Source organism: Peromyscus maniculatus, chromosome X, assembly GCF_049852395.1.
Source record: "Peromyscus maniculatus bairdii isolate BWxNUB_F1_BW_parent chromosome X, HU_Pman_BW_mat_3.1, whole genome shotgun sequence".
NCBI lineage: Eukaryota > Metazoa > Chordata > Mammalia > Rodentia > Cricetidae > Peromyscus > Peromyscus maniculatus.
This window is the reverse complement of record NC_134875.1, coordinates 21954232-21978074: the sequence shown is the minus strand read 5'-3', so window position 1 is coordinate 21978074 and position 23843 is coordinate 21954232. Positions and strand designations below refer to the sequence as shown.

General features: G+C 41.6%; 1 protein-coding gene across 1 annotated transcript in view; it reads left to right on the top strand.

The window, feature by feature from the left end:
* The first annotated feature begins 9138 nt into the window (after positions 1-9138).
* Hprt1 (hypoxanthine phosphoribosyltransferase 1) overlaps positions 9139-23843 on the top strand; it is a 37388-nt gene continuing 22683 nt past the window's right edge. Inside the window, exons 1-3 of the mRNA XM_006982289.3 lie at positions 9139-9360; positions 19555-19661; positions 22853-23036. Coding sequence (XP_006982351.1) covers positions 9286-9360; positions 19555-19661; positions 22853-23036 — 366 coding nt within the window. The 5' untranslated portion in view covers positions 9139-9285. The remainder of the gene's footprint in view (positions 9361-19554; positions 19662-22852; positions 23037-23843) is intronic.

Genomic DNA, 23843 nt, shown 5'->3' with positions numbered 1-23843 from the left:
CTAGGAGTTAGGGACATGAAACTCATTCCTTTCCCAGGAGGGAGTGAGAAGAGTACAGACCATTGTGTGCCTTGTTGAACATCTGCTGCACCAGCCAATTTAATACATGCCAAAGCCTGAAAAATAAAGGAAGCTGCTACACCATTAGCCACGAGGCCAGTCCACAGAGGATACCCCTCATGTACATGTTTGTAAAATATGTTCAGGAAACAAAGACAAAAGAGTCTTGTTAGAGAACATGTAGCTGGTAGTCTGAATGTCCTTGGTCCAATAGTTATGCCGTGCATCATAGGGTACACATCTAAAGCTCATTATTTGATTGATTGGTAATCTTCAAAATTGCAGTAAAATATTTTAGTTCAGAAGTTCAAAAGCATCCAGGTGGTGGCACACACACCTTTAATCCGAGCACTCGGGAGGCAGAGGCAGGTGGATCTCTGTGAGTTTGAGGCCAATCTGGTCTACAGAGTGAGTTCTAGGACAGCTAGGGCTATACAGAGAAACCCTGTCTCAAAAAACAAACAGAAAGGAAGGAAGGAAGGAAGGGAGGGAGGGAGGAAGGAAGGAAGAAAGAAAGGAAGGAAGAAAGGAAGAAAGAGAAAAGAAAATGAAAAAGAAAAAGAAGACAAGAAGACACAGGAAAGCAGTTAAAAAAGAGAAAGAAAAAGAAAAATTTGTTAGCAGCCTGGGTGGTGGTGGTGGTGGTGGTGGTGGTGGTGGTGGTGCACACCTTTAATCCAAGCCCTTGGGAGGCAGATGCAGAGAAACCCTATCTTGAAAAAAAAAATAAAAGAAGTTGAAAAGCACCTAATGATGAAAGGTTAACCACTGAAACTTTCTCATCAAAGTTGATGACTGTGTAGCACTCATATAACATTTGTCAATATTTATCATCTACCTTTTGGACACAATGGAGCCGACCACATACACGCCAGAAAGAGCAACTCTTAAGAGAAAAGGGAATGCATCAGCAAATGCCTCAAGCCCTGAAGTTGTTCGTGCCTGAGGACCTGTGGTTTTTGCAGATGGGCATACTGAAAGACAATGATTGACAAAAGTGCTACTGCCCTTAAGAGGATGGCTACACACCACCCTGCGAATCACGTTCCTGCTCAGTTTCCAAATCAAGTTTCCTTGACACAGAATGAAAAGTGAGGCTATACTTTTTTTTTTTTTTTTTTTTTTTTTGGTTTTTCGAGACAGGGTTTTTTCTCTGTGTAGCTTTGCGCCTTTCCTGGAACTCACTTGGTAGCCCAGGTTGGCCTCAAACTCACAGAGATCCGCCTGGCTCTGCCTCCCGAGTGCTGGGATTAAAGGCGTGCGCCACCACCGCCCGGCGAGGCTATACTTTTTAATGAGTACTATTAGTTAGTCACTGAACTTCCCAGGCATCTCAGGAATGCAGGGTAGCTACTGGACATTTCAACTAGAAAATCACTTCTATTAAGTTGAGGTCTTCCACAGGAACAGCCCATCTATGTATCTATATCTCTCCAGATATTTATTTGGAGACAGAGGAGGTGGGGTTAGAGAATTTTTTAAATTTGACTTACGTGACTGTGAAGGCCTGGTGAGTCCCACTTTTATGGGGGTAGTCCAGTAGGTTGGAGACAAACTGACATTCTAATCCAAAGGCAGGCTGCTGGGAGAATTCCTTCTCACTCAAGGGAGGGCAGGCTTTACTCTTCAATAGTCATCAGCTGAGGAGGCCTGCCCACACTGTGGAGCGTAATCTGCTTTAGTAAAAATCCACTGATTTAAACATTCATCTCATGCAAAAACACCTTCACATAAACACCCAGAATGAGGTTTGACCAAATATCTAGGGACCAACGGCTGGCCCAGTTGACTCACAAAATTCATCATCCCTTTCTTTTATGCCAATAATGATTCAATTTAGCATCCAATTCTTGTAGCCAAAGTTGTATGTGTGTATCCATGTAAAATTGCATCAATGTATTCTGATGAAGGTCACTTTAATCATTTCAGCATCGTAGGTTGGAGCACTTGCTAAGCAGGTGTGAGGACCAGAGTTCAGATCCGTGTGATCTCCTGTGTGTCTGTAACCCCAGGGCTTCTGGGGGAAGGAAGAAGGGGGAGCATGGGGGATGGGACAACATGGAACTGGCTAGGACTGGATGGAGACAGAATTGTGAGGCTGTATGGCTGCCAGCCTAGCTCTAGGATCAGTGAGAGCTCCTATTTTAAGAGAATAAGGTAAAGCGTGATAGAGCCTCTTCTAGCCTCCCTGCTCACAGGCACAGATATTGAACATGCACATGTACACTACACTACACACACACACACACACTATTTTTAAAAAATCAATGTTAATGATAAGTGTTTTGTATAATATTTCTCATGAAAATACATACGTACATAAATCCTTCTTTGAAATCCTTTCTTGAAATAGCGTCTTCTGCAGCTCAGACTACCCTAAATTGTGCTATAGCCAAGACCGGCCTTGAATTCTTTATCCTCTTTCTTCAGCCTCCCAAGTGCTATCACAGCCAACTCTAGAAATTTGAAGGATTGTAACACTAAGGTTACAAAAATAAGGTCCTTGAGAATTGGGGGGCATGGCTTAGCGTGTAAAACACTTGCTCCACCAGCATGAAGAGCAGCATTTATCTCCCCAGTACCCAGATAAACATTGGTAGAAGAGTAGTAGCCGGCTAGAATTCCACATCACATTCGGAAGAAACGGGAAATCCCTGGAGCAAGCTAGCTAGCTAGACTATCCAAATAGGAGAGCTCTGTGTTCGAGTGAGAGACCCTACCTCAGTATATAAGGAGGAGTGTGATTGAGACAGATGCCAATATCAACCTCTGACCTCCACATGCACACACGTGCACATATCCCTCTCAACACATGTACATACATACAGGCACACACCAAAAAGCAGTAACAAAAAAGCCAAGGCTCTTGCTTGACATGGTGACTCATTTCTATAATCCTAGCACTTCAGAGTGCAAAAGCAGGAGCTCATGCTAAGTTCAAGTCCAATCTACAGAGGGAGTTAGAAAACAGAGAGAGAGATCTGAGCTAAGAGAGAAGTCTTGTCTCAAAAAGGAAAAGAAAAAAGAAATCAAAGAAAAAGAAAACAAATCAAGAAACTTGCGGGGCAGAAACACATACACTTGGAGTTGTTTATGGTGAACAGATAGTTCATAATTGTGTCCAAACAAAGGCAGAAGTGAGGCAGTGATTTCTTCTTTTTGCAGTGCTTGGCATCAGTCCCAAGCCTGGCACTTGTCGGAGAAGTGCTCTACTACTGAGCACAGCAGAGAAATTTTGGTATCCATTGACTCTATGTGACAACATGATTTCCAGTAGTTTCATTCAAGAAATGTTAATATTCACTTTCCTGATTTCATATTAAATTCTGGAAAACAGAATTTTGAATGAACACACTTAAAATTTCAATTATAAATGTAACATCTGATTTCAGTAAAGCACTTTATATATAAAGCAGATTGCTCACTTTCCAAAAGATCATTACTTCTTTCAGTTTGCATTCTGTGGGTTGTTTTCCACTGTACACTGAGGCAGGAAGGTTGCAAATTCCAGGTCTACAGGGACTACATAGCGAGACTCTGACTCAAAACAAACAAAACCCCATAATCCATTATTAAAATATAAGAAGAAAAACCAGGTGTCTTTAATACCAGCACTCAGGAGGCAGGGGCAGGCAGATGCCTTGAGTTTTGAGGCCAGCCTGGTCTCCATAGTGAGTTCCAGGCCAGCCAGAGCTATAAAGTGAGACGTTGTCTCAAAAAACAAACAACAACAACAAAGAAGAGTAAGGGGCACTGATGGGAAGGCTCAGCAGTTAACAGCAATTGCTGCTTTTTCAGAGGACCCACAAGGACGCTCACAAGCATCTATAACTCCAGTTCCAGGGACTGCAACTCTCTCTTCTGGTCTCTATAGCCACCAGGAGGATTTACAACAGTTCAATCTTAGCCTTGACCTACATATTGATACTCCACCTTAATTTTAAAAGAGAAGAAAAATTTAAAAATTAAAAAAAAATTTAAAAAGCAAGATATGCCTAGTGGAACAAATTTGGGAAGCAATAGGATGAGAAGTTCAAGTCCAACTTCAGCTACACAATGTTTGAGGCTACATGGGACCCTGTCTCAACCCTCCCTCTCTATATAGGAATATTTGGTATGCATGATTTAGGGAAAGAAACCGTAAGTCAGAAACAATCTGGAGAAATCTGAGTTGTTCAATATGAATTATTTAGAAACAAATGTGAGGGCTGGGGCTGGGGCTCCATGATAGAGTGTTTGTTAGCATGCAGGAGGTCCTGGGTTTTATCCCATGCATCTTCAAACAAGGAAAGAAAGAGAGGCAGGAGAAAAAGGAAGGGGAAGAAGGGAGGGAGAGAGGGAGGCAGAAGAAGTGAAGGTCTTGGTAGGGAAGGAATGGAAAAGTGGGTAACTGAGTCCACATGTGTTATGTGCCAAATATATAACTAGAAGGTCCCAGAATTAACTCTCAGGTGGATCCCATTTCTTAAAAGGGTAAGAATTAAAAAAAAATAAAAAAATATTATATAAAAATAAATAAAAATAAAGTAAAAATATAAAAAATATATAAAAATATATAAAAGGGTAAGAATAAAATGTACTAATATGAACTTCAATGTCTATACCAAATGGACATGCACTCAAAAATATTTATATACTCGAACATATATAAAAATGTTCATAGTAGCCCTATTTGTAATAGCCCCCAATTTGGAAACTACCAACACATTTATCAATAGGATCATGAAGAAGTCTTAGAGGCCAAAGGGATGAACTGTGTGAAGAAATGTTTAAGGCAAAATTATGGAACATGTGACATTACCATGACCATACATTGAGCCAAGTACTCTGCTAGGAACTGTTACATATATTGTTTCATTTAATCGTTTGTTTTAAGACAGGGTTTCATACAGCCCAGATTGTCCAGCAACTCCTGAGCCTCCTCCTGCCTCTACCTCCTAAATGTTGACATTACAGACATGTGCAACCATGCTGTTTGTTTTGTTTAATCTTTACCACATCCTGTAACAGAGACTCATTTGACTATGAAGAAGCTGAGGCACACAGCTATGAAAAATATTGCCCAAAGTCACAGTGGTAGTTAGGGATGAATGAAGTACTTCAACATAGATCTTTCTCAGACCAAGTCCCACTGTGTCTTTTCAATCATAGCCTCCTGACTCACCATGATAGATAGGGAAGGCAGGAAAAGTTGGGAAGTATGGAGTACACACACACACACACACACACACACACACACACACACACACACACTCACACACACTAAAATTCTAACAGTGTTTCATTTTTTTAATTTGATTGTTTCTTTTTTTATTCCATTTTCTCTTTTTTTATTAAGAAAGTTTTTATTCATTTTACATACCAACCACAGATCTCCCTTTTACCTCCTCCTGCCCCTCCAGCCTCCACCCCCCATTCCCTCCTACAAGAAGGTGAGGCCTCCCATGGACAGTCAGCAGAACCTGGTCCATTCAGTAGAGGCAGGTCTAAGCCCTTCCCCCTGCATCAAGGCTGTGCAAGGTGTCCCACCATAGGTAGTGGGCTTCAAAAAGCCAGCTCGTGCACCAGGGATGGATCCTGATCTCATTGCCAGGGGGACCCTCAAGCAGATCAAGCTACACAACTGTCTCACTTATGTATAGGACCTAGTCCAGGCTCTACAACTGTTGGCCCAAAGTTCATGAGTTCCCACTAGTTTGGTTTGGGTGTCTCTGTAGATTTCCCCATCATGATCTTTTTTTTTTTTTGGTTTTTCGAGACAGGGTTTCTCTGCGTAGCTTTGCGCCTTTCCTGGAGCTCACTTGGTAGCCCAGGCTGGCCTCGAACTCACAGAGATCCGCCTGGCTCTGCCTCCCGAGTGCTGGGATTAAAGGCGTGCGCCACCACCGCCCGGCTGTAACACGAATCTTAAACGGGCTTATTAATAAAAAAAATGGGAGCCAGGTATTGGGGTAAATGCTAAAAGATCAGAGAGACAGAACAAGCCACAGCTACCTCACCTTGCCAAATTCTCAGCCGATCCTGTTTCCTCAGACTGGAAGCCTCCGAGTCCTCCCCCGAATGGATCTCCGCTGACTGCTGCTAAAAGCCTAAAAGCTTAAAAGCTTCTAGTTTCTGGTTTTCACACCTTTATATACCTTTCTGCTTCCTGCCATCATTTCCTGGAATTAAAGGCATGAGTCACCATGCCTGGCTGTTTCCAGCGTGGCTTTGAACTCACAGAGATCCAGATGTATCTCTGCCTCCCAAGTGATAGGATTAAAGGTGTGTGTGTGCCACCATTTCCTGGCCTCTATCTAGTGGCTGTTCTGTCCTCTGACCCCAGTCTATTTGGTGTTCTATAGGCTTCCTGTGTCTTCATTGTTACTTCTTTCTTTAAGTTGGATAAGTTTTCTTCTATGATTTTATTGAATATTTTTTCTGTGCCTTTGAGTTGGTATTCTTTTTTTTAAAGATTTATGTATTTATTATGTATACAACATTCTGCTACCATGTAACTTTGCACACCAGAAAAGGGCACCAGATCTCATTACAGATGGCTGTGAACCACCATGTGGGTGCTGGGAATTGAACTCAGGACCTCTGGAAGAACAGTCAGTGCTCTTAACCTCTGAGCCATCTCTCCAGCCCAATAATTTTTTTTTTTAGAGCTGAGGACCGAACCCAGGGCCTTGTGCTCTACCACTGAGCTAAATCCCCAACCTGAGTTGGTATTCTTTTTCTTCTATCCCTATTATTCTTAGGCTTGGCCTTTTCATGGTGTCCCAGATTTCCTGGACATTTTGTGTCGTGATTTTTTTGGCTTTAGTGTTTTCTTTGACTGACCAATCTCAGCTAGTGTATCCTGAGCACCTACTATGTGGAAAGTCTTTTTTTTTTTTTTTTTGTGGAAAGTCTTATACCAAGTACTTTATTAAATACTTTTTACACTTTTCATACTAACCTTTCAGAGCAGAAATTATTGTTCTAGTTTTAATTTCATTGCTTCATCATTTAGTTTGGAGATGCACTCTCACCGAGGCTGGCCTAAAGCTCCTGGGCTGATCTTCCTACCTCCACCTGAGAGTAGCTAGGACTATAGACACAGTCAGCATGCACAGCTTATTTACATTTTGACAACCTGAAATGTTCATTTGTGTGTATGTATTGTATATGCATGGGGGAGGGTGCCCTCACCGGTGCATGTGTGTAGGAATGAGGTGAGGCCGGAGATTGATGACTGGCATCTTCCTCTATTGCCCTCCACATTAGTTTTTTCAGAGAGAATCTCTCACTGAATCAAAAGCTCGCCATTTCAGCTAGACTGGCTGGCCAGCAAGCCTGTAGATCTGCCCGCCTCCGTCCCACCAGGGCTGGGCTTATAGGCAGACCCCGTGCCAGGCTTTTACATGGGTGTTGGTGACTAACGTAGACCCTTGTGCTTGCATAACAAACTGCACACCCCCGGAGCCATCCTGTCAGCCATTTAGTTTTAGAAGAAACAGACTTCGGTTCTGAGAAGTGCAATGACTTGCCCACTTTCACAAATCGCCCTTCGCATCTCTCCTTCCGGTGTCCTTACTAACAGGGAGGCCCCTGACTATATGTAGAGCACTGTGATCGGTCCTAGAAAGATGAAAACGGGGCTACCCGGAGTAGCCTTAAGGGACGCAACTGCTGGCTGCCCTTGAAAGTAAATAGAGGCAGATTTTGTTGTCTGATTCCACACCGGAAAGCCAGCTGCCTATAATCCCAGTACTTGGGAGATGGAGACAAGACGAATAGGGACTCCAGGCCATACTCTGCTACATAGTAAGTTTGTGGCCAGCCTGGGCTACTAGGACGGCCTGTCTCAAACACAAACTACTTAATAAACAAACAAAATATAAAACAAATTCCATGTAAGAAACTAGGGAGACAAAAACAAATGTCTGTAACAGCCACAGTTCCCATACATCATCGTCTGTTCTATGTATGCCCACACAAATGGATGTGTAACCCTTTCATTCCCCCAAAGATTCTGATTATGTACTGTTAATAGGCTCCTTTTACTCATTTACTTGTTCATTCCTTCTTTATTGTGGTATAGAAGATTGAATGTAGAGCCTCCCACATGCTGCTGCTGCACTATATTCCGGACTCTGATTTGTTTCAACCAGGAGTTAGTTGTTTTTGTAGTCAGGAGCTAGCTCACTTTGTAACCCAGGCCGGTCTAGAAGACACAGCTGCAATTCTCCTACCCCTGCCTCCACAGTGCTGGAATCACAAGCATGTCACCACACCTGGCTAAAATTCAGTAGGGAAGGAACGACAACACCTTACTTGGTCACCTATGAGCCTCTATCAGCATTTCTTGCCTCTGTGTGTCCGTATTGCAGTCATGTGCAGGTGAGCTCGCCTGTTCAGGAGCTGGAGGAGGTCAGACGTTGAGGGCAAGATATCTTTCTCAATCTCTATTCCACCTTATCGAATTTTATTTTGAAACAATTTCTTACTAAATTGCCCAGGTGGGTCGAATATATGATCCTCCTTTCTTGGTAGCCGGGCATATAACCCTTTGTACCATACCCAGCTTAAAATGCTCATTTCATGTAAAGGTAAAAAGCAGTTTGGGGTCGACTTTACAAGGTTACAAAGCAGTTTTTTTCCTCTTGGATTTGTACCTTGATCTGGCTCTTCTGGGGCTGTAGGTCTCAACTCTTAAAACTAAGGTAAGATTTTTGAAAGAACCGGTCCTAGATGAGGAAAATGGAAGCCAGCCACCATGTAGGTCTTGGGAAGGGGGACACCTGGCTTGAGGAACCACGTAGCGAAGGGAACCTGAGGGGCTGTCCATCAGCTTAAGCGTCCTGAGGGGGAAAAATTGCGGACTGCGGTAGGTCTGATTACTCGGGAGGCCTCTGGGATACTGAAAACGGGCTGGAGGTTGCGGTAGGAGCAGCCCCGGATTTTCCCAGCAGAAAATTCCCACGGCCACCTGGCCTGAAAGAGGAACCAGCCGCGGCTGGTGGAGGCGCGCCAAAGACCACGCAGCGCCGCCGCTGGGGGCGGGGCCTGGGCGGGGCCTGGGCGGGCTGAGGGGGCGGGCCGGGGGCGGGGCTTGGCCGGCGGCGGCGGCTGGGAGCGGTTGCTGGGGCGGCGGCGAAGAGCGTTGGGCTTACCTCACGGCTTTTCCCGTGTCGTAACGCCTCCTCTGCCGGCTTCCTCCTCGAAGCCCTGTCCGCTCGCGAGCCCACCGATTCCGACATGGCGACCTGCGATCCTAGCGTTACGGCGGCCCGCAGTCCCAGCATCATGGCGACCCGCAGTCCCAGCGTCGTGGTGAGCCCCGGGACTCTTGAGCAGAGCCGGACCGCCGGGCCCACGAGGCCGGCTGCCTAATGACGCCGGTCGGGGCCCTGAGGCGCAGAGGCCGGCTCTGGGCGGGCAGGGGGGAGGGCGCGGAAGCCCGGGGCCGGGGCCCGTCACAGGTTCCTGGAATCTGGCCGGCTGACCCTAGGGGGCGGCGGGCGGGATGGAACGGCGGGGTTCGGGGTGAGCTGCCCCTCCAGTGAGCCCCGAGAGGGCTGACTGCGTGTGGGCCAGGGAAGTGGAAATGGCGTTGGGCTTGACATGTGCGGCCAGAGGGCATGAGGTGGGGAGAGGCGGGGGAGCGACTTCCAGAATGATCCGGCACGGGGAGGGCAGGGGAGCTCTCTTGGGAAAGACGCAGCTCTGGAAGTTTGGGGCTTGGCGGCCAGGGAGAGCTTCGGAGCATCTCTGGAAGGAGCTCCCGGCATCCATAGAGGGCAGCATGGGAGGGCACGTTCAGGACTGGGCTTTGCCTCTAATTCTGCGGATGTCATAATTCATATTTGTGGAATGCGCAATTGCTCCATTGGATCTGCGCTGCGGCCCTGCTAGTGAAAAATCACGCCTAGTTTCCACCTGAGGAGACTAGTGAAAAGGCAGCCCGTTTTCCCCAAGGCCCAGAATAATGAGTTTTGGATGTTGATACGTTTGACTCGATAGCCCATGCCCTTGATGCTGCTAGGAATTTAAAAAAAAAAAAAAATACGGCTTTAGTCGTTAGGCAAAAGGACTTTTTCCCCACAGTCAGCCCCTGATATTTTGTCTCTTCTCCCATTGGCTCTATTCTTTGTAACCTGCCAGACTGCTCCCCGACCCTACCCCACTCCACAACCTTGCTTGCTAAAATAACTTAAAGCTCCTGCCTCTGATTAAATGCTTTAGCCTGCTGTATTGTGGTTATTGCCCCTGCTACTCATTAAATGTCATATCATGCTTTATTAATATCATTGTTGTAAATTTAGCAGTTACCTGGTTACTTGTTGATTGTCTCCCCCACTTATACAAACTTTATTTATTTTGATATTTTCAGGAAAGGTCTTACTATGTAGCTCTGGCTGGTCTGGAATTGGCAGTGTGAACCACCAGGCTAGTGTTGAACTTGTGACAGTCCCCCTGACTCTTGCCTCCCAAGTGCTGCACCACCATGCCCTGCTGGTTTTTTTTTTTCTCCCATGTTAGGAATTGAACCCAGAGCTTTGTTCCTGCTAGGTGATCTCTCTACCACTGGGTCAACAGCTTTGACCCTTAAACAAGCCTTATAAGGGCAGGAGTAACCACTAGCTTTTAGCATATAGCACAATGCCTGGTTTGTGGGGAGCTTTCATAAATAGCTTGTTGAGTGAATTAATAACCATTTGAGCCCTAAAAATGCTGTCTCATAATCATATTAGACACTGTGGCTTAAGGCAGAAACACTGTGTTCTTGATGACCTGGGATCCTGCTTGTTTAGAATATGTTCTGTGTGGTCTTCAGTGTCTTCACCTAGGCTCAAGCGTTTTTGTAGACAATTTCTTGCTGTGTAGCCCTTGATGCCTTAAGTAGACCAGGCCTTTAACTTACAGCCATCTTCTTGCTTCCACCTCGGTGTGGGGATTACAGACAAGCTTGTGCCATCATCTGGCTTTAAATTTCTTACAGCTAAGGTCCTGGCTGCTGGTGGTGTGGAAAGGACTACACGATAGTTTATGCAAATAAGCAACCATTTTACAGTCCCTGGGTAGGAATAGTAATAATAGCCATCATTGTGTTTACATAGCTAGTTCTAATTAGTTTTCAAAATAACCCTGTAACAATGGTGTGTATGTTCACATTATCAGACATAAGTCACACAGTTATTAAGGGGAGAGAGCCCCCCCCCAGTTAATTGCTAAGCCATAGTTTTAGATCAACATCAGAAGAAAGGATAAATTTTAGAAGGTAGAACTCTGCCTCAAACCTAGGTCTGTCTCTGGAGCCTGTGCAAGTAAATACTACCATAAGAAACAGTAGATGCTCAACAAATGACTGTTATTTTTATTCAGTTACTGACTTCTACAGATGCTTTTAAGTTTTGAGATATGGTACTTCTTCAATGTAGAGTTAATTAGTTCTTACTGTTAGAAGTGGCTATTCTTAGTTTTGTTTGAACATCAAGAAATTCACTGTATTTTTAGTTTGCAAATTCCTGTTCCTTTTTTTTTTTTTAAGTTTCCTTCCCCTTAATTGTCTGCATGTTAGGAATAACAAACACTTAAATAGTGCTTACTATGTGCTAGTTGCTATTCTAAGCCCCTTAACTGGCTTGATTTTTTTTTAAATTTCTATTTTTTTTCTGTGTATGGCTGTTTGGCCTGCATGTATGTATGTGTACCACATGCTTACCCTGTGCCTGTGAGTCTAGAAGAATTCATCGGATCCTCAAGAACTGGTGTTACAGGTGACTGTGAGCTGTCATAGGGGTGCTGGGAATTGAACCTGGATCTTCTGGAAGAGCAGCAAGCGCTCTTAACCTCTGAGCCATCATCTAGCCCCTGCCTGACTTAATCTTAAAAAAAAAAATCATAGAGGAGTGAGTTAAGTAACTTGGCCTAAATCATTCAGTGCTACTACATTTGAACCTGTTATCTGGCCCCAGATTCTACCCTTAACCAGTAAATTTAAGTTAGGAGCTATAGCAGATGTTTATAAGCTGTTTTCTCTGTCTTAGGCATTGACAAATGTTTTTGCAGACTTTATTTATGTCAGTATCCTAAAGTTACATAATATGTACCGTGTTGTGTAGATGAATACTGACATGACTGTGGTGACACAGGGACACAGTATAACCGTATGCTAGATCACCTTCATGAAATTGGCCCCTAGATGTGCCTGATAGGTAGAAAATATGCTGCTTGTAACTATCCTTTAAGATAAAGCTTCTGGCTCTTTGCAAATTAGTGCGAAACATTAGGTATGTTTCATATAGCATATCCTTGAATATCAAAATGACCCAGATAAAAGTATAATATACTGAGCTTTTACCTTGCTAAATGATTTTTTAATTTACGTTTTTTGAGACAAAAGCTCACTCTGTAGCTTACAGTGACCTGAAATTCACTATGTAGCCCAGGCTGGCCTTAAAGCCCTCCTGCTTTAGCCTTCTACATTCTAGGGTTACAATCATGAACCACCACACTTGTCTTAAAGGTTTTTTTGAGAGAGACTTTCTATGTAATTACAGGCTGGTCTGTCAACTCCCAGTCCTCCTACCTTATCTGCCAGAGTGTGGGTATTAGAGATAGACATATTTCACCATGCCTGGTATGCACCTTATCCTCCGGAGTGTGGGTATTAGAGATAGACATATTTCACCATGCCTGGTATGCACCTTATCCTTCCGAGTGTGGGTGTTAGAGATAGACATATTTCACCATGCCTGGTATGCAAGGGAGAAGGAGAGTGAGTGAGTGAGTGAGTGAGTGAGAGAGAGAGAGAGAGAGAGAGAGAGAATTTTGGTGATCTAACTCAGGGTCTTACATGTGGTAAGCATATGTTTTATGACTGAGATATACGTCTGTCCATCTGCTACTTTTTTCATTTGTTATGATTTATTTATTTCTATTTTATGTGTATAAGTGTTGTGCCTGCATGTATGTATGTATGTATGTATGCACGATTAGCATGCCTGTGAAGGTCAGAAGAGCGCATTTGATCACCTAGAACTGGAGTTACAGCCTCTGTGTGGGTGCTGGGAACCAAATCCAGGTCCTCTGCAAGAGCAACAATTACACTTAAACACTGGGCCATCTCTCCAGCCCACTTACCCACAGAATTGGTTAAAATATGGTGGGTTCCTTTTTTGCCTATCACTACTTTATTTATTTATTTATTTATTTATTTGTTTGTTTGTTTGTTTGTTTGTTTTTTGAGACAGGGTTTCTCTGTGTAGTTTTGCGCCTTTCCTGGAATTCACTTTGTAGACCAGGCTGGCCTCGAACTCAGAGAGATCCACCTGCTTCTGCCTCCCAAGTGCTGGGATTAAAGGCGTGTGCCACCACTGCCTGGACCCTATCACTATTTTATTGTTATTAACAGTGTTTAAAATAACATCCATTTATAAGTAAGACCAAAATTAACTATTTATGATCACCAATGGGAACAGTTCCTCTTAGAGGTTTCTTTCTGTAATTTTTGTACTGTGTTACCTATATATCCATCTTAATTAGTTTGTATCCTTGTTATTATAGCAGGTGGGAAGAGAACTAATCATATCAGAAAAAAGATGCCTTACAGTTTTATTATTGTTGTTTTGGGCGGGGTTCTTTATTGGGGCACTGGTTTATCTTAGTTTGAGACAGATTTTGTTTATATAGGCCAGGCTGATCTCAAACTTGGAATTCTTCAGTCTGTAAGTGTTGGGGTTATAGGCAAGTACTGCCATGCCCAGCTCTTGTGGGTTTTATTTATTTTATTTTTTTATTTTGAACTCTTGGGTGTAAGGGGGAAAAAGCCAGCTAAGTTATTTTATTATTACAATTACTGATTGTCATGAATTGAATTTTCATTTTCTTTATTTTTTTACAGAGTTGATAAATAGACACATTTACAGGTTTTTAAAATTCCATCCATTTTCTTTTTTAAAATTTTCACTTTCAGCCAGGCAGTGGTGGTGCGCACCTTTAATCCCAGCACTCAGGAGGCAGAGGCAGTCGGATCTCTGAGTTCAAGACTAGTCTAGTCTACATAGTGAGTTCCAGGACAGCCAGGGCTATGTAGAAAGACCTTGTCTCAAAACAAAACAAAACAAAAATAGAATGACAGTGAAAAAAATTTTGGTTTTTTTTGTTTGTTTGTTTTTGTTTTTGTTTTTTGCTTTTGTTTTCCAAGACAGGGTTTTTCTGTGTAGCTTTGTCCTTCCAAGTGCTGGGATTAAAGTGTGCCATGTGTCACTACACTTGTCAAATTTCCACTTTTTAAAAATTGAAATAAGGGCTGGAGAGATGGCTCAGCAGTTAAGAGCACTGGCTGCTCATCCAGAGGTCCTCAGTTCAATTCCCAGCAGCCATATGATGGCTCACAACCATCTGTAATGAGATCTGGTGCCCTCTTCTGGCCTGCAGGCATACATGTAGGCAGAACATTGTATACATAATAAATAAATCTTAAAAAATTGAAATAAAGTTGTATCACTTTCCTCTTCGCTTTTCTCCCTCTAGTCCCTCCCATTTGCCCTCCCTAAAATCCCTCCAATGCTCCCACTCTCAAGTTGATGGCCTCTTTTTATTATTGTTACATACATATATGTATGTATCTCTGCGTACACATACATATTCTTGTTCGTGTGTAAATGGTTTCAAGGTTGATTGCTTGGCACTGACCAACCAATAAGGGGGCTCTTTGCTGGGAGCAGCTAATTCTTGTCCCAGCAGTTATTAGTTACCTGTAGTTCTTTTCTGGGGTGGGACCCAGAGACATTTCTCAAACTTGGAATCCTCCCACCTTAGTCTCCTGAATGCTGGGATTATAGGCATGTACTACCATGCCTAGCTCTTATAGTTTGTATTTGATTTTTGAGACAGCATCTCATTATATAGCCCCGGTTGTCCAGGAACTCTCTATGTAGACCAGGTTGGCCTCGGCCTCAATGGAAATTCACCTTCCTCTGCCTTCCAAGTGCTGAGATTAAAGGCATGTAGTACCACACCTGTTATCTTGTAGTTTTTAAAGATAATTTTAATTTTTATTTATTTACGTGTGTGTGTCTGTCTCTATGTATGTATGTATGTGTGTGCGCAAGCATGCACACTTGTGCTTTTGCCACTGTGTATGTGGAAGTCAGAGGACAGCTTGCCATAGTTGATTCTTTATCTCCATCATGTGAATCCTGAGGATCAAACTCAGATCAGGTTTGGCAGAAATTGCTTTTATCCAACATGCTATCTCAGCAGCCCTTAAATACTCTCTTTTAAGAGATGGGATCTGCCTGTGTTGCCCAGGCTAGCCCTACCTTTACTTCCCATGTAGGTAGGACTATAGGCACATCACCCCATACCCAGTGGAATGTTTTTTATTCTTCCATATTTAATTAGTCAATGATCCATGTCATTTTTCTCCCCCATAGTAAAGGAATGATAAAAATGTGTTTGTAAAGTCTTTCTGTAATTTTGTGTTATGTGGATTCACTAACATTGATAGATCACATAAAAGTGTTAATTACTACCAGTAATAGTAATATTGAGACTCAGTTGTTATTTTCCTGTTTGGGACTTTCAAATTACTAGTATTAAAATAATTGCTGCTAATTCAGACACTTTAAATTGCTGTGAAACTACCTTCTGTTTTTTTTTTTTTTGTCCAGAGTGAACATACCTATTATTCTAGTATGTACATTAGTAAAAAAAAATTATGGTGTTAACTTATGTCCTTATAGATATGGTAATTACAGGACCTGTTTGCCTAGAGTGGTTATAATATATTCCTGGACTGAGCCGGAGGTGGTGGCGCATGCCTTTAACCTCAGCACTCAGGAGGCAGAGCCAGGTGGATCTCTGTGAGTTCAAGGCCAGCCTGGGCTACCAAGTGAGTTCTAAGAAAGGCACAAAGCTACACAGAGAAACCCTGTCTCGAATAAATATATATATTCCTGGGCTGAATAGTCTATCTTATAGCTTTAACTCTTGGAAGGGAAATAAACAATATATGTATTTGTAGGACTGATAAAAAATTGGAAGATGAACATAGTACTAGTTTAAGTTGTTTTCACATGTAGGAATATCTATCAATAAATTATTATTGTGGTTTAATCACATCTAGAGGTAATATAAATTATCTCAAGATAGCATATCATCTGCTTTAATGTGTTTGATAACCACAGCACTTGGGAAGCAAAGGCAGGAGGATGGGTTCAGTCATTCGCAGCTGTATAATGAGTTCAAAGCCAGCCTGGGCTGTGCACCTGCCTCCAAAAAGAAAACTATTGCTAATTAAGTCTTGTATAATAATAAGCTAGGTGTAGTGGAACACGTTTATAATCCCAGAGTTTGGAAGGCAAGGGCAGGAAGATTGCCAAGAATTCCAAGCCAGTCTAGGCTACATAGTAATGAGACAGGAAAGAGGGAGGTGAGAATAATAGATAAATAGAAAAATCATTTAATTTTTTAACTAGTAATCAACATGTCCAAACTCTAGAATGGACAGAAATTGCTAGATGTGGCCTCTACATATGTGCACCTGTGTTCACAGAAGCATACACGCACATGAATACAAACACATGAGTGTCTCAAATGATAGGCATCGTAAGAATTTTTGTTTTTGTCTTTTGGGAAGCAATTGTATCAAATGGTCTCAGTAAACTGGATATGATGGCTCATACCTGTAAACTTCATCATTTCGGAAGCTAAGGAAGATTGCCCTAGGATTGTGGATAGCTTGGGCTGTGTCATGAGATTCAGACACCCTGGACTACAGAGCCGAGACCATCTAAAATCATCAAAAACAAAATTTTTACTCTTAAAATAACAAAATATAAATATTATCAAAAGAACAAAATAAAAATTCTCTGACATATAAATCTGTTTTTATTAGAAATCAAAACTTTTGTATTAGAAACCAGTTTGGTGTGTTGACAGAAATAGGAATCCTATTTTGGAGTAATTCCTGCTGATCTGTTTGAATTCTTAGAATACATGACTGGGAATAGGATGTGTTGGTGTACACCTGTAATCTCAGCACTCAAGGAGCAGAGGCAGGAGGATCATAGCAAGTTTGAGGCAGCCTGATCTATATATCTAGTTCCAGGACAGCTGGATATATAGCAAGACCCTGTCGCAAACACATAAAAAGACTGGGATGCTTGTCAGAGTTCACATTGAATTTGTCTTTGAAACAAACAATCCTTGAAGTTCTTAGATTACCTGTAAAACCTGTAACCAGGCACGGAGCCAGTAGTCTGATAAATCCTGGGTGTGATATGGTTTAAATTTATGCCAGAAACAGAGTAAGTGGGTGGAGGGGGTGATTATGGAAGCCTCAAGGAAGTCATTGTGGTATTCTAATCTTGATTCTAAGGTACTTTAAAAATTACCCAACTTCATTTTTGTCAAATTACAGTGCATGCATTCTGATGAGCCTGGTAGAAATGTTTATTGTATTATTGATAAAATTGAGCAGTCTATTATCCTTTCCCAAAACATGAACTAAATTTTGCTTTATAAAACTTACAAAAATATTTTCTTGTAAAATACTCTTTGAATGGTCCTTTTTTTTTCCTTTTTTTGGTTTTTTGAGACAGGGTTTCTCTGTAGTTTTGGTGCCTGTCCTAGAACTCATTCTGTAGACCAGGCTGGCCTTGAACTCACAGAGATCCACCTGGGTTTGACATAAAACCACATAAACTGAGTGATAGCACATGCTTCTTGTAGTCTGAACACTAAGGAGGGAGAAGCAGAAGGTTCAGAAGTTGAAGGTCAGCTGCATAGTGAGTTTGAGGTTAGCCCTGGGATCCATGAGACCACCATCTCACTGTACGACTCATTGTGATTTTGGAGTTTGGGGATACTTTTAAAAACAAGGTCTTGCCTTGTAGACCCTAGCTGACTTGGAACTCACTTAGTAACCCATACTGGCCTCAAACTCCAAAACTTCTACCTCAGCTTCCCAACAACAAATGTGTCTGGCAGATTTACCCTGCTTTTATGATTCTGCTGTACTTTTTTTCTGTGTATAGGTACATGCATATTTATAAAACTGTCATAATATTTTGCCACCAAAGGTACCATATCATTAACATTAAATGTTTTGTATGCTGAATTCTGGGCATACTAATATAACCAATATGATACAACTCAAAACAATTTTGGAGTATCTACTGTAAAATGACCTTATTAGTGGATTGTAACCATCACATACTTGTGGGAATTTGGGTTTTTAAAGGATCTGTTGGTTTCTTGGTGACACCCCTGTTGCACGAATCCTAAATTGTCTTATAATAAAAACCCAGGGCCAGATATCAGGGTGAAAGCTGAAAGATCAGAGAAACAGAGCAAGCCACCTCTTAACTCACCAGCTCCTTAGCCTGCAAGAGCCTGAAAAGACCTGAGTTCCTGTCTCCTCCCACCTTATATTCATTTCTCTGCCCAGCCAAATTATTTCCTGTCTCAATCTTCCCAGTGCTGGGATTAAAGGTGCGTGATCCCAAGTGCTGGAGTTGTGTAGCTCAGCATGACCTTGAACTTACAGAGATCCAGACCTTTGCCTCTGCCTCCCTAGTGCTTGGATTAAAGGGGTGTGCCACCACTGCCTGACCTCTATGGCTAACCCTGTGACTAGCTCTGTCTCTGATCTTCAGGAAAGCTTTTACTTCTTAGATTACAAACAGTATATCACCACACACACACACACACACACACACACACACACACACACACACACACAGACACAGACACACACACACTAAGATAAGTACTCTTAGGAGTTGGATGGTTAACACCAGTTTTCATTTTCTGTATGAGATTTTTATTTAATTTACTAGAATATACTATGTTAAATTTAAAAATATTTTAGGGTATTGGGGAGATGGCTCAGTCTATAAAGTGCATGCCATGTCATCTTCAGGACCTGAGTTTGGAATCCCAGCACCTGGATAAAAAGCAGCACATCCCTGTAATCCCAGCACCAAGGAGGCAGAGACAGGGGAATCCCTGGGACTTCCGGACCAGCTAGACTAGCCAATTTGGTTAAACAAGTTCAATGAGAGACCCGGTCTCAAAACAAATGAATGTTTTAGACCCAGTTTCAATCTCTGGACTCCACACACATATTCACATGCACCTGCATATAAATATGCACCCCCACACACAGTGTTCAAATATATTCCAAAATGTATAGAGTAGAAACTGAATATACTAATCTTTCATGTTTAAAATATTTTTGCCATATTTGTCATACCTCTGTAAATTTTTATCTTTTTCTATTTGTGATCTGAAGAAAATTCTGTGTCATGTTTTGCTTCCCATTCTTGACCCTGAATAAGCAATAAGACACATGGTTTTCTTAGAGAAGTATGATTTATTACAAAAGTATAAAATTAACTCCACTTTATACCCTCTCTTACCTAAATTCTGTGAACTAAGGCTTATTTTCTAAATTTAATTAAATGTGGGTATCGTGTAAGGCTCTGATTTGAAACAGTTATCTTTCTTTTTCAGATTAGTGATGATGAACCAGGCTATGACCTAGATTTATTTTGTATTCCTAATCACTATGTCGAGGATTTGGAAAAGGTGTTTATTCCTCATGGACTGATTATGGACAGGTTAGTAAGATCTCAATTGAAGTTTTCTGGGGGTTTTTAGGTCTGTGTGTATGTATGATATGTGTGTAGTGATGTATATGTATAGTATATGTATTTATATGACAGCCAGAGAAGGATATTGGGTGTCCTATTCTGTTGCTCTCTGTCTTATTCTCTTAAGTCAGTGTCTCTCACTGAACCTGGGGCATGCCGATGTGGTTAGGCTGCCTGGCTAGCAAGACCCAGAGATCTGTCTGTCTCTGTCCCCTAGTGCTGACGTTAAAAGCAGATATAGCCACCCCTGGTTTTTATATGGGTCTTGATGCTTGCACAAGTGTTCTTACCCACCAAGCCACCCCTCCAGCCTAAACTGAAGAGTTTTTTCTTGTATTAATTCTAACTTAGCAACTATTGAGTAGTTGATATTTGAATATAATCTAGGGCAACTTATTAATGAACAAAGGTTTTCTATTTTAAAAAGTATTTGTTGTTATTTTATTTGTATGTACGAGTGCCTTCATGCATGTATGTGTAGCACATGCATTTCAGGAGGCCAGAAAAGTGTAATGGATCCCCTGGAACTGGAGTTACTGACCATTGTGAGTCACTATGTGGGTGCTGGGAACTGAACTTAGGTCCTCTGCAAAAACAGCAAGTTCACTTAGCTGCTGAACTATCTCTCCAGCCCCAATGTTTTTTATTTTTAATGTTCTTTTTACAAAAAGAAAAGCATCAGGAAATTTTACTAATTAATTTCCCAGTTTGAGACATAAATAGGGGATCCATACTGAGTACAATAAACATTGAAGAGAGGTTGGAAGAGCCTCTAGTCTGTCTGTAAATGGGATTATAATTTTGTTCTGTCAGCTTGCTACACACATTTCTTTCCTAGACCCTATCTGTACATGTACACTGTATCACTGTATGTGAAGTGTATACACACACACACACACACACACACACACATGTTACATATTATCATATAGTACTAATTTTTTTGAACTTTTTAATAGTAGTACATCTAGAGCTCTCACATGTTTTTATCTGTTTTTCTTTTCTTTTCTTTTTTTTTTTTTTTTTTTGAGACAGGGTTTCTCTGTGTAGCTTTGGAGCCTGTCCTGGATCTCACTTTGTAGACCAGGCTGGACTTGAACTCACAGAGATCCTCCTGGCTCTGCCTCCTGAGTGCTGGGATTAAAGGCATGTGCTACCACCGCCTGACTTTGTGTGTGTGTGTGTGTGTGTGTGTGTGTGTGTGTGTGTGTATCTTTTAAAAATTACTTTATAATCGTGTATGTGTGTGTATACTATTTTCTCTTTGAGATAGGGACTCACTGTTTAACTCAGTCTGGCTTGGAACTTTCTGTATATCCCAGACTGGCCTCAACTCAGCAGTCCTCCATGGCAGCCTCCCATGTGTGAAGATTACAGGTATGTGCCACCATGCCCAGCCCTACATGTTACATTGTTTTTGAAATATGGTCTGAAATAGCTGTGTAACTGAGGGTGATTCTACTGCTTCAACTCCTGATATGGCATTATGCCCAGTTTGCACAGTTCTGAGAATAGAACCTAGGACTTCCTGTGTGTACTAAGCATGGACTCTACCAGCTAAGCTACATTCCTGGCTCCCCCACATTTATTTTAAAGGTGATATCTAGACAGAAGTTTTCCTTTGTCCTGCCCAGTCCCACAGCTCCTCTGTCCCAAGTAAACACACAGAGGCTTATATTAATTGCAATCTATATGGCCTATGGCTCAGGCTTCTTGCTAACTAACTCTTTCATCTTAAATTAACCCATTTCTTTTTTTTAAAGATTGATTTGTTTATTATGTATACAACATTCTGCCTGCATACATGCCCACATGCCAGAAGAAGGCACTAGATCTCATTATAGATGGCTGTGAGCCACCATGTGGTTGCTGGGAATTGAACTCAGGACCTCTGGAAGAGCAGCCAGTGCTCTTAACCTCTGAACCATCTCTTCAGCCCCCCAACTTAACCCATTTCTATTAATCTATATGTTGCCACGTGGCCATGGCATTACTGGTCTGCTGGCATCTTGTTGCTCCTTGGACAGCAGGCTGGCATCTCTCCTGACTCCACCCTTCTTCATCTGTCTTCAGTTTGATTGTACCACCTAACCTTATTCTGCCTTGCCATTGGCCAAACAGCTTTATTTATCAACCAGTGAGAGCAACACATATTCACAGTATACAGAAAGACATCCCATAGCAGTGATATGCTATTGTATTCATGGATGTACCATAACTGATTTAACTCTACTGTTGGTGAACACTTTAAGATCTTCATTATTTTGCATTTAGCAGAGTATATTAGAGGAATATCTCATAAACACATTTTGGCACTGAACTCAGCTTTAGGCAAGTAGAAATTCTGGGTCAAGGAAAAGATGTTTATTGAATGTTCTCATACTGCCAAATTAACCTCTAAAAAGTTACATCATTTTATACTTCCAGTGGTGAGTTCATTTTTCCTCACAATCTCTTCTAATACTTTATATTAGAGGAATACAATTTAAACAAGATTCGCCATCAAGTAAGCTTTGAAAATTATATCTTGTTTTTATTTGTATTTTTTAATTTTATGATAGATGTTATAGTGTACCTGTTTTTTTTTCTTTTCCTTTCTTTGAGACAGGATCTTATTATGTAGCCCTAAGTGTCCTAGTACTTACTCTACAGTTTAGGATGTCCTTCAACTCATAGCAATCCTCCTGCCTCAGCCTCCAGAGTGCTGGAATTATAGGCATGTACATCATGCCTAGCATGTACTTGGTTTTTAAAAGTATCATGTTTTGGGTTTGGGGAGGGATTTAGCTCAGTGGTAGAGCGCCTGCCTAGCAAGCACAGGCCCTGGGTTCGGTCCTCAGTTCCAGGGGGAAAAAAAAGTATCAAGTTTTAATTTTGGTTGAGCTGTGTGTGTTGGTGTATTTCAATAGTCTCAGCATAGGGAGGTAGAGACAAGGACTATGAGTTACAATCCATTCTGGGCTACATAAAGAGATCCTATGTCACCTTCTCCCCAAAATAATCTTACCTTTGGCATGTGGGGAAAAAATTAAAAAAAAAACCCTTTACCCTTTTTGGGTAAAAAGGATGTGTCTTATGGAGGTTTAATGCTTAAGAGGTGTTTATTATAAAATATACATATTTGGAATCTTTTTCAATTCCTGATTTTATTTTTGTAGGACTGAAAGACTTGCTCGAGATGTCATGAAAGAGATGGGAGGCCATCACATTGTGGCTCTCTGTGTGCTGAAGGGGGGCTATAAATTCTTTGCTGACCTGCTGGATTATATTAAAGCACTGAATAGAAATAGTGATAGATCCATTCCTATGACTGTAGATTTTATCAGACTGAAGAGCTACTGCGTAAGTATAATTAATTTATAATTTTAAAAAATATGGCAGTTATAGATTTGTCTGTGTTTCTTTGAAGTTCTACAAGCTATACTATATAATTGTCTCACTTATAGTAGAATTACTATTATTTATTTGTCTATCTATCTATCTATCTGTATCTGTCTATCAACTAATTTATTTTTCTATGCTGGGGATGGAATCCAGGGTCTGAGTAAGTATGCTACAACTGAGCCTCATCCCAGTTGTTTTTTAGAATTTTAGTTTGAGACTCTTTCTCACTAACTTGCTCAGACTGTCTTTGAACTCATGACATAGGCTGGTCTAGAAATTTCAGTCATCTTGCCTCAGCTTCTCAAGTAGCTGGGATTACAGGCAGGTGCTACCACTTCTGGCTATGATTGTTGTTGTTATTATTAATTCATTGGTACTTTCTATCACAACACAGAATACTAACCAGTGTATTTCATGACCAACATTGAAGTGAAGATTGTCTGTTATATAGTCACCCCAGAAGGATATGTGCTTATTTTGCACGGTTTTTCTTTTCTCTTCTTTTGACCTGGATTTTGATTTGTTTTATGATACTGCTCAGGCTAGTCTCAGACTATGTAGCTCAAACAGTCCTTCTGTCTTAGCCTCTCAAGTTCTGGGAGTGTAAGTGTGCATCGCCATACCTGGCTGTGTTTTGATATTTTGTTTTTGATTTTGTTTTTGCTTTGTTTTTTTCCAGACAGGGTTTCTCTGTGTAGTTTTGGTGCATGTCCTGGATCTCGCTCTGTAGACCAGGCTGGCCTCAAACTCACAGAGATCCGCCTG